The 14,470-nt window shown below is 45.3% G+C and overlaps 1 protein-coding gene across 2 annotated transcripts in view; it reads right to left on the bottom strand.

The window, feature by feature from the left end:
* MTCL1 (microtubule crosslinking factor 1) overlaps positions 1-14,470 on the bottom strand; it is a 124,021-nt gene that overhangs the window by 12,734 nt on the left and 96,817 nt on the right. For both annotated transcript variants that reach the window (XM_011936600.1, XM_011936599.1), the window contains 3 exons: positions 12,500-12,667; positions 6,368-6,622; positions 384-680 (listed from right to left, as the gene is read on the bottom strand). In XM_011936600.1, the coding sequence (XP_011791990.1) occupies positions 384-680; positions 6,368-6,622; positions 12,500-12,667 (720 nt within the window). The remainder of the gene's footprint in view (positions 1-383; positions 681-6,367; positions 6,623-12,499; positions 12,668-14,470) is intronic.

Below are 14,470 nucleotides of genomic sequence, written 5' to 3'. Positions count from 1 at the left end.
AAAAAAAAAAAAAAAAAAAAAAATGGAAAAAAAGAAAAAAGAAAAAGAAAAAGTTGAGCATATACACTTCCCAGAATTACTTACTTCCTCTCGTGTGTTTTATGGGACACTTATTTGTGAGACCTGCCTTTTGTACAGGACTCTAGTCCAGTATTTCTAAACCTGAAACAAGGGGTAAAGTTAAGCTGACAGCAGGGCATGCTAATTTAGGGTCAAGCAAAACTCTTGGTGTTGTGAAGATTTCATTTTTACTCAATTCAGAGGCTGCTGTATGCAAAAGTGCTGGAGCCTGCCAGGAGAGGAATCTGGCAGATGCCTCTTAGGTTTCACGAGGACTCCCTTATTCCATAGTAGGTAACTAGGATGGAGAAAACCTGGCTGACCTCAGGGAGGCGATTCCTGAACTCCCTCTCGGGCCTGTGGGCTGGTGGCTCCTCTGGCTCGTCATCCAGGGACAAGGTATCCAGGTAGAGATTCTCACTGGCCGAGCACCTGTCCGACTCCTTCAGCTTGGACAGCGGCTGGTCTTCAAACGGGACGGAGTCGGCGTCTGCACAAGGCCACATAACCACAGGACGGGGCATGCAGTGGCTTCCCTGGTGGGGAAAGGGGCGAACGTTGCCGTCTTTTTGATCACAGAGGAAACTGCCACCTCTCCGGGGACTGTTCTCTTTCTGCAACTTGAGAATTTTAAAAATGAAAATAATTAGCCTCACTTTTCTGTCTGATGGTCTCCCTAAGACCATTGTTTCTCCACAATTTGGAATTACACGGAGGTCAGTTTGAAAAACATTGTGAGAAGCAAATGTTCTTAACGTTCTGATCTTAATTTCAAAAGGTAACACAACATTACAGATGCTTTACAAAACCCACAATGTTATCTGGCCCGGAAAATCTGCATTAACCACACACAAGTATGGTGAACTCTTTCTGACACCAGTATATGTGGTACTGTATATAACTCTGAGAGTTGTGCTCATGGGAAATTCTACATTTCCTACTATTTTTTAATCTAATACTGTTAAAGAACACGTTTAAAATGCTCTTTGGAACTTCCTTCAGAACTGAAGACACACTCAGTGGAATACTGTCAGTGATAGCAAACTTCTAAGTGTGAAGCTGATTTTCCTAACTAGTCCCAGGGCCTGTGGAACAGGTCCTATCAATAACTCAAGTGAGCAAACTTGAGTTTGTAACCATTTGGTGTTACAAACTCAAACGGCTGTTAACCATTTGGTGTTAAACATAACTTACACTTTATTTGAGATGATAAAAACTTAGCTATAAAGGCAAGTAAAGATCTGGTATGACTGAGTGAAGAAAATTTTAAAAAGCCACATTACATTATAGTCATACTTCTTGCCTGACTTGGTTGAACTCAAGAAGCGGCAGTGGGCAAGCACAGGCCCACCTGGAATTAGAAGACCTGAGTTGGAACCATCGATGTGTGGCTTGCTGGTTCGCAGGCAGGTGCAAGTTCCCGACTCTCCTGAGCTCAGTTTCCTTATCTGTAAGACGGGTTGTGCACGTGGGCTCACAGGAGTCAGGCTGGCTAGTGGGGGCCTAGCCCACGTAAAGGCATTATGCCTTTCTGGGCCGTTTTGGGGCACTACATGGAGATCTTGTGGAGCTGGCTCAGGAAGGGAGCCCATATGAAATCACAAGGAACTGCTGGGGCAGGCAGGCAAATGGCTTGCAGGGCGCACGGCCTCCCTCCCCAGAGGAGCCCTCACCAGCTTCCACTCCATTCTCCTGATCCCTCCTCATTGCTTCCCTTTCTAAAACAGTCACAGAAAGCACAACTGAGACCTGAAGCTATTTCCGCCTATGAATCTTTAATGGAGCCTTTATTGGATGACAAGCTCACACTACAGGATTGACTGCTCTTTTGAATAAGTAAAGTATCTGAACGATGAAAGTGACATTTGGATTTGACCTGAAGGAGTGGCCAAATAATGATTTAAAGTCCTCAAGCGCTGAGACGGTGCCAGGAAATTCTAAAACCTCCTTGAATAAAGATCAATTCATTTTTTTTTAAGCATCACTTACAAACTGCGTCTCTGTGTCCTAATCTGAGCATTCATCCACAAGCTGGATGCAAACATGCTTTCTGTATAGTCAGGAAGAAAGCCATGGAAGACAGGAAAGACAAAAGGACGCTGGCTCATTGTTAGTAATTTCTAAGGCAGCGGAACAGAGATTTATCTTTATCTTTGAGAAAGATGGAGTCTGATGCAGCCAAAGCTTACATGTTAGCATCTGAGGCGGTTCACAGTCAAATCAAGGACCCAGCAAATCCTAAAAACTCTATGTTTTAGCTCTGCCCCTCTGCTTTCTCCTCCTCCTCCCTGATGACGACACAGTTCTTTGCAGTTTTCTTAAAGATGCTAACTGCTTTCTTTAAAAAAAATAATGAAAAAAAAAAAAAAGGAAGGCAGGCTTTTTATATGTTCATTTAATGCATGTCGGCACAATTTAGTTTCAACACATGATCATCTCTAAGCTATTTTGGGCAAGAAATTAAAATGCAAGAATCCCATCTGAAGCTGCAAATGTGCACCGAGGGTGTGAGTGAAGGGGGAAAAGAATGACTAAAGAGGAGAGCTATGAACAAGCACCTTCTAACTCAGTAAAGTGGGATTTCAAAAATAAACCCGGGCAGCTAGGAGCAACTTGTACTCAAGCTGCTAAGTGTTAGGTTTCCTAAAAACGAACTGGAGCGCTTGTGGTGGAGATATCTGCTGCGAAGATGCCTCTGGGGTGTTGTCATAGAACGGGTCCCCAGAGGGGGACGGTTTCCTACAGGAGCCACTTCAGCCAGCATCAGCACCTACTTGCATTCTTAGAGTAAAACAACTTTTAACGCCAGTCGAAAATGTTAAAGATTTGTATTTTAATACAGGAAACAATAAAGGTGACCTCAAGAATGCCACCTTACCCAGACTGGTAGAAAGAAAAAAGGCCACTTTGTAAACAGGTTTTAAAAGAATGGATTTTTTAAAAGAATGGCAGCTGATTTAAGAAAGTTACTGGAAGGAGAATGCATGGATGACACTTTTTAGCTTGGTAAGTACAGCAAATATAACAGCAAGTTTTACATCATCTGCATGTTAACTGGGAACTCAACAATTCTAGGGAGAAATGTAGTGTGACTCCATAAAGTCTCCTACCCCCACCCTGCAATCAAACTGGGAGTGAGACAAGAGAGGCTCATAAGATAGATAAAATGTGTTATGTGACCTTAGCCACATTCCCACAGTCATACATCACATAACATGTCTCATGTGGTGCAGAAATTATGTAGGAATTTAATGACACCAGACAAGTATGAAGCATGTGTTCTGAAAGTGGAAAATGGATTTAGTGTTACTTCTTTCACCATCTGTATTAGGTTATCACAGTCAAGGTTATATTATATGGCTTACCAAGCAGTCAAATGTTGAGAGGATACATTGTGAAGAATGTTCAGTGACATCTCTCATTTACCTACGGAATATGTAGCTAAAACTTAAATGAACAAGCAACCCAATGACTGATAAACGAACCAAATCTACACACACCCAGGCACACTTGAACCTTATCCTCTTTTCAGGAAGTTGAGATAATGCCTATAATTGCTTTCCCTCATTATCAGGATGGGGCACTGAGATTTAAGAAATCGTCTTTAAAAATGTTTACTATTTTGGGGAAAAGGCCAGATTTATTTTGAAAGCCACAATTGCATGTCTGAAGCGTCAGTTCATTTGTAACCAATCGTCTTCTAAAAACAGCAATGACATCATTGTACAAAAACCGTGGGATCCATCAGACAGATTTCAGGAACAGATGCATGCGCGAAACTCACGTGTTTCAGATCCACGATGCTCAAAGAGGCCCACCCTGAGGACTGGGTTCTGAGGCGGTCAGTGTGGCCGAACTCTTCCAATACTGACAACTTGGAATTGGAGGTCCGCTCCTGACGACTACTACCTTTCCAAAATATAGTCTCAAAATGAGGCTGTGGCTCATCTTTAAGTCACTGACTTTTTTCAAAAGTTGAGTATCACCACAAGTGTCTAATTTTTCCTTTAGCAGAAATTCTGCATTCCCAAAAGTAAAAATCAAAACCTAAAAGACTTGCTTAATTTATATCCAAGGTGTGGCTTCCCAAACAAATGAAGCCTGTGACTAGTCCAACAAGCCACCATGGCTCACAGGCGAAGGGCACCCTAAAGGGGCCATGGCAGGGATCATGATGGTGTCACCGGGGTACAGGAGGGACGTAAAAAGTGAGTGGCCCTAGAGCATGGGCCAAGAATGAAGCTCCCTGGCGACAAGCTGCCTGGAGTTACTGTGACATCGGTCAAATGAAGTTGGATATAATGAATTAGTGCCACTTCTATCCCTAAGATTTCCACCTAACCACAGAGCACAGACACACAGGAGATTTAACACAGGAGACTCTTCACAAGTGCTGCATTTCCAAGCCAGAAAGGAAATGGCCAGCACTCCTCTTGATAGGATTTGGGGAATATCAAAGATTAGTAAGGTGACTCATTTGTGTAAGTGGTGAAACCTGGGACGAGTTTCAGTCAGCTCTTCTATCTGCAGTGTACTTTCCTTCTTTTGTTTTTTGGAGATGGGGTCTCGTCTGTCACCCAGGCTGGAATGCAGTGGTGATCAAAGCTCACCTGCGGGGATTTTATTCTTCTCAGTGGTTTCCAAGCCAAAGGCTCTTGGTCTTTTTTACCATTTAGTTCATTCTGCCTCCCTCCCTATCCAACATATGCATACACTCACCTTTGTCATTGTACCTGCATAACACAGGCACCATGTCTATGGATAATAGAGCACATTTTTCTTTTTCTTTTTCTTTTTTCTTTTCTTTTTTTTTTTTTTTTGAGACAGAGTCTCGCTGTGTTGCCCAGGCTGGAGTGCAGTGGCTGGATCTCAGCTCACTGCAAGCTCCGCCTCCCGGGTTGCCACCATTCTCCTGCCTCAGCCTCTGGAGTAGCTGGGACTACAGGCGCCCGCCACCTCGCCCAGCTAGATTTTTGTATTTTTTAGTAGAGACGGGGTTTCACCATGTTAGCCACGATGGTCTCGATCTCCTGACCTCGTGATCCTCCCGTCTCGGCCTCCCAAAGTGCTGGGATTACAGGCTTGAGCCACCGCGCCCGGCTTCTTTTCCTTTTTTTTTTTTTTGAGATGGAGTCTGGCTCTGTCGCCCAGGCTGGAGTGCAGTGGCCGGATCTCAGCTTACTGCAAACTCTGCCTCCCAGGTTTACACTATTCTCCTGCCTCAGCCTCTCGAGTAGCTGGGACTACAGGCGCCCGCCACCTTGCCTGGCTAGTTTTTTTTGTATTCTTTTTTAGTAGAGACGAGGTTTCACCGTGTTAGCCAGGATGGTCTCGATCTCCTGACCTCATGATCCGCCCGTCTCGGCCTCCCAAAGTGCTGGGATTACAGGCTTGAGCCACCGCGCCCGGCCAATAGAGTACATTTTTCAAAAGGCTCTATGGTTATTTAAAATAGAGTAATGAGGTTATTTTTCCTGAGCTCAATTGCTTACTGATTAATACATTTCCTTGAGACCGCATAAATTTCTTAAGTGTGTAACTGGCTGAAATAAACAAAATGTATATTATGTAAAAATCCAGCCAGGGAAGAATTCCAGATCTTCATCAATTTAATTTGTGTATCCCTCAGGAACTACTGCAACTATGCAAACTGTTCTAAGTCTGACGCAATGCAGAGAATGGTTATATTGGCAGAAAAACGACTACCCCCGTCCTCCCCAAATTCATCTGAGTTTCTGAATTGTTACTTTAGCTAAGATGATGAGCTACCAGCTACCTCTCTTGACTATGGTCCATCTAATCACAGCTCAGCAATATCCACAGCAGGCACACTCACCAGCAAACAGCCTGACTTCCTACTGAATTCAGCAATTTCTTTTCTAATGACAACAATTCCATTCAAGTTGGAGCAGTCACTGTGACCACATCTTTAGTGGCAAACTTAAAAGTTATAGTTTGTTTTCAACTGAATAAGACCTGAAAATAACCTCCTCTTTCCGGTTTAGTCTTTAAATTCCTTTAAAAAGTTATCCCCCCTCCCACAACCCCCACCCACCCTGCTCTGCCACTACCACACGTACACACAGGAGTTACCTATGAACTTTGCAATGAAAAGATCTGTGTCATGGAGAGGCAATGAGCCTAGGTCTCCAACCCAAGCAATTCTAGTATTTCTCTCTCTTCCTTTGGAAGCCCATGCATCCTGATGCTGCCAGGACCACAAAGCAGCCTAATGTTTTTGCTTTCTGGGTCCACTGAGTAGTCTACACTCTGTGCCTATGCTCCAGGGCCCGGGGTGCCTCCTTACCTGCTCTATCCTCCACAGCAGTTCCTTCTTCTGCCGCTCCCACTCCTGCCGATCTCTGTCCAGGCGGTCGAGAAGTTCCACCTTCTCCCGGTTCCAGTTCTTCTCGCTGTGATGGATCTGCCAGCGCAGGTCCATGACCAGGCTGTGACTGTCGGCCAGGAGCTTCTGGTGCACCTCTCTCTCCTTCTTCAAGGCCCCCTTGCTCTCAGCGGAGGAGCCTAGTTCTCCCAAGTTGTTCTCAGTCTTCTCCTCCAGCTGTCAAGGAGAAAAGACTTAGGATTGCCTCTCTGACAAGTCTTGCATTCAAGGATGAAGTCTCAGCACATTGACATGTGATCCCTGGAAACATGTTTAAACCCAGGTTTGACCAATCCCATAGTATAAACAAATTTTATTTTTAAAGTCCTAATTAAGAGCATTTGACACAGTCACGAAGAATACTAAGCGGTGAGTAAACTGAGCTTCCCATGGCCAGCTTCCCTGCTCCACTTTCCTAGTCTAAGTCACCACTGCCTCTTGCCTGTACTTCTGTGTAACTCCTTGTGGGCAGGTAGCACAAGGTACCTGTCCCTATATCCTTAGCTCCTATATGGAACCTAGGGATGGGACAGTTTTCAATAAATATTTGTCAAATACCCAGGAGGTTAAATACCAAAACCAAACAAGAGTCTACGTCTTATGTATTCAAACTCGTGAAAACCAAAGAGAAGGCCTTAAAGACAGGGAAAAATGACACATGCCAGAGGCACAAAGACGAGAATTCCAGGAGACTTCTCGTCAGAAACTTCGCAAGTCAGAAGATGATGGAGTGGCATCTAAAGTGCTGCAAGAAAAAAGATCTCAACCTAGACACAATTCTGTACGCAAAAACGGTATCTTTCAAAAGAGAAGGAAAACACTTTTCAACAAATGAAAACTGAAAAAAGAAACATTGCCAACAGACCTGCACTTCAAGAAATGAAAAAGGAAGTTCTTTAGGCAGAAGGAATATACTAACAGACACTTTGATCTCTACAGAAAATAAACACTGGAAATGACATCTATGTAAATATAAAACTCATTATTTCTGTTTTAATTGTTTTTAATATTTGATTATCTAAAGCAAAAATGGTTACAATGTATTGTATTTACAGAATATGTAGAGGTAAACTACGGACAGCAATAGCACAGAGGATGGGAAGGAACTGGGAATATACTCTTGCAATTTCCTCAGGCACCATGAAAAGCAGCCTAATAGGATTTCAAGGTAGACTCTGAGTAATTAAATACGTATATTATAAACCCTAGGGCAAACACTAAAACTGCATGGCAAACACTAAAACCGCACAATCGCTTGCTGTTCAGTGCCTTCTTTTTATCCTCATAAGCAATCTCTTATATTTTATTAAGTGCACAATTTTAACAAATTGTATACTTTTCAAAGAAAGGCCTTTCACACAGATTGCCTCACTTGGTCTCTACTGCAATCCTCTAAGTATAGGTATCCTTATTCCCAGTTTATTTGTGAAGAAATGGCAGCTCAGTGCTTCAGGGACTTGCCTAAGGGACATGGTGAGTCAGTAACCAATATTCATATGTAGAGTTCAATTAACTTTCTTAAAATGAGTTACTTCAAGATCCACTAAAATAATTCATGGCTGATTATCCATATCTAAGATTGTTTTAACTTTTCTGAGACTATATATATATATAAATATATAAATATAAAGATTAATGACTTAAACCACCCAGTATTATTACGTTTAGAAAGATGTCTCTATCAGTGCTGTAGTTTGGATGTCTGTCCCCCAAACTTCACGTTGAAATGTGATCCCCAATGTTGGCATTGGGGCCTAGTGGGAGGTGTCTAGGTCATGGGAGTGGAGAGATACATGCCCTGCGGCAGGGACTGAGTAACTTCTCCCTCTATTATTTCTTTATGAGCTGGTTGTTTAAAAGAGCCTGGCACCTCCTCCCACCTGCACTTCCTTTCTTGCCCTGTGATCTGCACACATCGGCTCCCCTTTGCCTTTTGCTGAGTGCAAGTAGCCCGGACCCCTCCAGTAGCAGGTGCTGAGATGCTGGCACCATGCTTCTTGTGCAGCTTGCAGAACTGTAAGCTAAATAAACCTCGTTGTTAAATAAATTACCCAGCCTCGGTATTCCTTTACAGCAACAGTAAATGGACCAAGACAGGCTGCTGAGTGGTGTGCTCAGTTAAACTGAAAGTTCCTGCCCACCAGGGACCCATCGGGAGACAGCTAACATCCAATCTCGCCTCTGCAATAAAGGCAAACCCTTCATTAAGTGGGGAGAGCACACTGTTTTGTCCCTGAATCTGAGTGGGACTCAGGCCTTCTTGGAGAGAAAGCAGGGAAAGGCCTGAGGAAGCAGATGACAGCCACGGGCACGGGTCATTGGTGACGCTTCTTGATCAATTATTTATAAAACGTAAATCTGGGGAAAATAAAACTTTTTTTAAGTAGAAAGAACGCGGAAACAAAAGAGGGGAGAAACCTCCAGTGTTAGTTAACCAGAAGACTACCAGAAAAGCACCAAGCACCACAAAACCCCATTTAAAAGAGCTGCTGGAAGTCCACGTGACCCAGAATGAAAGGCCGCTGAGCCACTCGCAGGAACGTCTGTTCACCTGCAGATGCCTCCAGCCACCAACATGTCCTCTCTTTAGAAGCTCCTCATGCAGCGTACCCCTTCCTGGGCCCCACATCGCCTCTGCTCACCTGCTTTGTGAAGATAGTGAAGGCACATTCCTTCTGCCCGCAAACTCCTCTGTCCACACCTCTCAGGTCTCTCACGGTCAGGGTCACCCCCTCCCCTCAATGCTTAGAGCCCAATCCCCCCGCCTACTGAGGGACCTCGTGTCACCAGCGTCCCTACACTGTCAGGTCTCACTGGACAGGCATCCCCGTGGCCCCGCGGCTCCTGTTACTGCACTGTCTGTGCTCCTCCTTTCCCCTGCCCCGCCAAACTCAACTTCTGTCCGCTGCACAGTGCACAGTGCTTCAGCCCCACACCCCGACGGCAACTGCTCTTGTCAGGTTTTCCAGTGACCTCCTCACTGCCAAGTTCAACAAAACTTTTTATCCCTCATCTGTCCCGTCCTCTTCAAAGCATCTGATATTGCTGAACTCCACTTGGAACGCCATGGTGTCTCTCCTTTCGGCTTCTGGGACGGCATTTGCTCCGGATGTTCGTACAGTTCTCTGGCTGCTCCTTTCCAGGCTCTTCTCCCTCTACTCATTTCTTGAAAATGAATATTTTGGTTCCTTCTATGAGTTCCTCTGATTCTGTGCAGTCCTGGGGAGTCCTCCATGGCCCTGCCTCCCACCTCCTCGTTCACGCCCAGGTATATACATCTTCAGCCCAGCCCTTTTCAAGTCCCAGTGCCTGTGATGACACATACCTCAACTCAAATCCAGCCTGTTCCCTTTCCATCCCAACTGGTTCTCTCTGCGTTCCTGTCTTGGTGATGGTGCATCGCCCAGGCACCCACACTAGAAACCTGAGAGCCGCGCGAGGTGCTTGTCGCTCCGCGGTGTCCCATGAAGCGGCCACCAGGCCCGGCCATTCTCTGCTTGCTCTGCTTTTTTCAGGTGTGTGCCCTCCACTCCTTCTCCACTGCTGCTGCTTTACTTCAGAGTCACCCCTCTCACCTCCAATCTCTGCAACCCAGGGCTCCTCAATATTTTTACTGTGGCCCCAGGTGGCAGCCTGGTGAAGCCAAAAGTCTCCTCCTCAATGTTAATTCTGGGATATCCACAATTGTAACGGGAAATGGAGACATGTGTGATTACTTTTTATTCTTTCATTCCATATTTCCTTTCAAAAAGATCTGTGGTTTCTGTTGGGCTTGTTGCCTACATTTATGACCGGAGGACACGCTAAATTTTAGTGAGAAGTTAGTGATCGTAAAGATGCATCTCTTTCCTATTCTAGTTCGGCAGTTGCCTGATTTCAGTCTATAGACCACTCACCCTCGGTTATCCATTCAATTCTAATGGCTCCTAATCCACTCTCTATCTTGAAGCCAGAATAATCTTTTGAAAAAGGGAATCTAAGCTTTCATGATAAAATCAGAATTAAAGTATCAATTCCTTAAATATTATTCTTTCCCCTCATACCTAAGCTTATCAAATGAGCCATGCGCCTTTCTTCACGATACTCTTTTTTTTGCCTGAAACTTCCTTTCTCTCCTTTTCCACATTCCAGTTCTTGTCCATCCTTGGAGATTTTTCTCAGCAGGACTTTCACAGCCTTCCCCGAATTCTCAAGCCAAGGCATGTACCTTGCATGTTCCTGTTCCCTGACAGCCCTGTGTGCAAGCCTGGTGGGCACTTTCCACGCTTTTATAAAGGACAGCACTTGTTTGGGTCCCCCGCTGCACTGAGAACCCTTTTAAGGAACATCTGATTTGTTGCTGGATCTTCAACATTTAGAGCAAGGCCTGATCAGGAGTCTGCTGAAGGAATCGAGGACCTGGAAGTGTCATCAACATGGGCTCCACTGAAAGAAGGTAACTGTAGCAGAATTAAACTGTTTTGCATTTAAGTAGAAGAGAGTAAATATGGGATTATTACAAATGGGCTAGCATCATCCTATATTCATTGCTTCCTGGGTTGCAAATGTTTAAGAAACTTCCTAAATGATTTGGGCAGAAGATAAACTCTCTACCTATTACCACCTGCTGGCTTCTGGGTCTGAAATTCTAGCTTTATTTTTTTGGTATTTAGGGACTCTCCCTAAGGGTTTATTTGTAGCAAACCTGTGGGTGGATAGTACGTTCCTATAAAACAAAGATGAAATGTTTTGAAACTGGCTTGCATCGAAGATTACACCTCCCTTCTTTAGCTACAGTTCGGGCTTTGAAAACATTTAGCTCCCTCTATAAACATATTTTTTAAATAGGGTTAAAGGTAGCTCATCAGAGACTGTCCTTAGTCATTTCTCCTTCGCTGCTGACGCTGCAGGTGGGGACTTAGATAAACGGAGCATCTAGGTCAAACCTCCCGCGGGCAGCAGGCAGGAGCCACAACCAGGCCAGCTGCTCTCTCGCTTGATGCTCAGGCCTGCAAGGCTGTGTCCCTGCCCCACCCAGGGCTATCAGCCCGACATCGCTGCTTGCTGCGGCCAGGTGGAAATGCAGGGGAACTTCTGGGCACCAGGAGAGCTAGAGGTTTTTTTTGTTTTTTATTCTTTTTTTTTTTTTGACACATCAAGCCTTTTTCATCTTTTATCAAGCCCATGTGACAGGGGGTCTCCTTTCTAGGCAATTCTGTTCCTTTCATGACCAGGCCAATTCCTATAAAATTTTACTTACTTTATGGGTTGCCTCAAAATAGAGTCTAGGAAATAGATTACCAAGGATACACAGACCTGCCCTCCCTCCTCATGATCAAGGGGCTGGAAGAAACCTTGAGAGATGCTCTCAGCAGCAGATGCCATGTAGGAAGTCACATGACATTCAATGGTTTCCGAGGAAGAAACACTTAGGAAAGGATGTTTCTTGCTGTGTCTGATCTTAACTCCTATGCTGGGGCTTCCTTCTGTGGTGTGCGGTGGATGCAGGAAACCTGGGCTCTCTTCCTGCCCTAGCACTAAATGGCTCTGTGATCTGAGCTGAGCTGTTTCTTCTGGGCCTCAGTTTCCTTTGGTATAAATAAGGAGACTGAAATTGATGAGAATTCTTGGGCATGCAGTGGGAGGTCTCCAAGTTCTTTCTGATATTTTGAAAAATCTCAGCGAAAGCATGCATTTACCTTTTTCAAAGACAACTAAACCACAATCTGCTTTTGCTTTGCTCCTGTCTAGAGTTATGTCAGCTCAATGTGATGACAGCTTCAGCTTGGCCATCCTCTGATGGAGCTAAATACAAGCTTGTTTAATGCAGAATGGGAGAATACATGCTGCTCTGAAAATGCTGCTTGGTGGAGGCCGTACTGCATACGTGGGAGAGGGGGCATCAGGGAAAATGAGGCCTCTGGCACTTTAAGAAGGGACACAAGCAGTCACTCCTCTCTTTTTTCCTGGACGAGAAGCCCATGGTTCTGAATCTCTCTGTGCCCACTCCCCTCCACATATCCTGGACAGCAGAGACACATAGTCAGGATCGAGGGAGACCTGGGAGGGTGGTACCTGTTCCAGACGGCACTTGAGTACGGCCCACTCCACGTCCCAGGCTGCCTTGTCGCTGGCATACTGCTGCTGCAGCCGCAGCCGGGCACGCTCGTCCTCCCGCAGCTCCGCACGGAAGTCCTCCAGCAAGGTCTTGAAGGCGCTGAACAGCTGCTGGTTTTCCACCACCTGTGGGAACACTGAGTCAGGCTCCACCACCTCCTGTAAGCGTATTTTTTAGGTCAGAAGAGGAGAGGATCTGGCCATCACGGTAGTGTGGGGGTTGTTTCCCAGTGCTGTTGGCAGTGGGTGCAGGGCGGGTGGGGAGTCTGCAGTTCGCCAGGGAGCAAGGGGTCCCTGTTCCTGGCCATCAGTCTCGTGGGCCTGAGACTGAGGACCTGTTTGATCGGCAGGAAGGGAGAAGGAAGGCTGCCCTGGTGACCTGGCAGCTGTGTTCAGAGGCTGGAACCTGGGCTGGCGCTGTGGGAACCTGCCACAGAGGTGCTCGGGGCCCTGAGGAGCAGGAGCAAGGAAACTGCAGGAGGCCACGGAGAACCGCGAAGCCAGGGCTGCCAGTCACTGTGTGACTTTAGATGTCCAGAACACTGAGTTGGGCTGACAAGACTACCATGGGGGTGCAGATACGACAAGACCGATACACCCACTCACATATATGCTGCCATTCTAGTGCCAGATGTTGTACTAGAGGAGAATTAACAAAGGCCAAGGACTCCCGTGCACACAGGGTGATCAGACTCTGACTTGTGGTTACTAAAACGTCATAGATATGACACACATGGCCACTGTTGGTGGGTGGGTTTAATTATTAAACATTTTGATGCTTAATAATCAAAGCCAAAGGTGAAATGCATAACCTGGTCACGAAGGCTTTATGGTGGCTCCTTGAGATGGAACTACTAGCCTCCACTTTTCTGCCTCTCAGAAACGGACAAGCCAGACCCACCCTCACATTTCCGGTATTTGGCACAATCCTTGGCTCACGTTAAGCATGTAAATGTGTCTGGTAAATGACGAGTGCATTTTTATTACTAATGTGCTTACATCTAACTTAAAATGGTTTATATGTTCTAAAACCTGCCCAGCCTTTTGAAGTCAAATTTCAAAGCCATGATTTCTATCTTAATACATTTCAGCAAGGGCATTATATCAGAAAGGTTTGGCCAAATGAATGAAACATGCGGAATCAATTATGGTACCTTGATAATAAAAGCCTCGTGAGCCCATCTCTTCCAATCAGCACTGAAAGCACATCACAAGCTCTCTGGGCGGTCTCAGGGCATTTTTTTTGGTGCATTTATGAAGCAGGAGTTACAAAAGCTCTCTAAGTCCCACTGGATATAGACAAGCTCTAGTGTGGAAAACCAGAGCCCCACCCTCTCAGAATGCCTCATCCCCCAAACTTGATAAACCTCTCCTCCCTGGCTCGGTAAGTACGCTGGGGACCCCTCCTTCAGGTTCTGCACACACACTGGCCTTCACTCCGCAGTCATGCTTCTAAATCCATCTAGTTATTCCACTAAACATACACAAAAATGGTTAAACATATATGGGAAGAATTTAAGATACTTTGGATGGATGTTTGTATTTATATAAAATTGTGCAGCCACAAAAAAGAATGAAATCGTGGCTTTTGTAGCAGCATGGATGCAGCTGGAGGGCCATCATCCTAAGCAAGTTAACGCAGGAACAGAAAACCAAATACCGCTTGTTCTCACTTATATGTGGGAGCCAAACACTGGGGACACTCGGACAGAGAAGGGAACAACAGACACTGGGGATTCCAAAAGGGGATGCGAGGAGGGGGCAAGGGTTGAAAAACTACCTATTGAGTACCATGTTCACTACTCAGGTGACGGGGTCATTAGAAGCCCACACCTCGGCATCATGCAATATGCCCATATAATAAACCTGCACATGTACCCGCTGAACCTAAAATTGTATCTATATTAAAACACATATTATATATTATAT

This window comes from Colobus angolensis, unplaced genomic scaffold (genome assembly GCF_000951035.1).
Source record: "Colobus angolensis palliatus isolate OR3802 unplaced genomic scaffold, Cang.pa_1.0 Scaffold155, whole genome shotgun sequence".
Lineage (NCBI taxonomy): Eukaryota > Metazoa > Chordata > Mammalia > Primates > Cercopithecidae > Colobus > Colobus angolensis.
The sequence above is the reverse complement of the archived record's forward strand: the minus strand, read 5'-3'. Positions and strand labels throughout refer to the sequence as shown.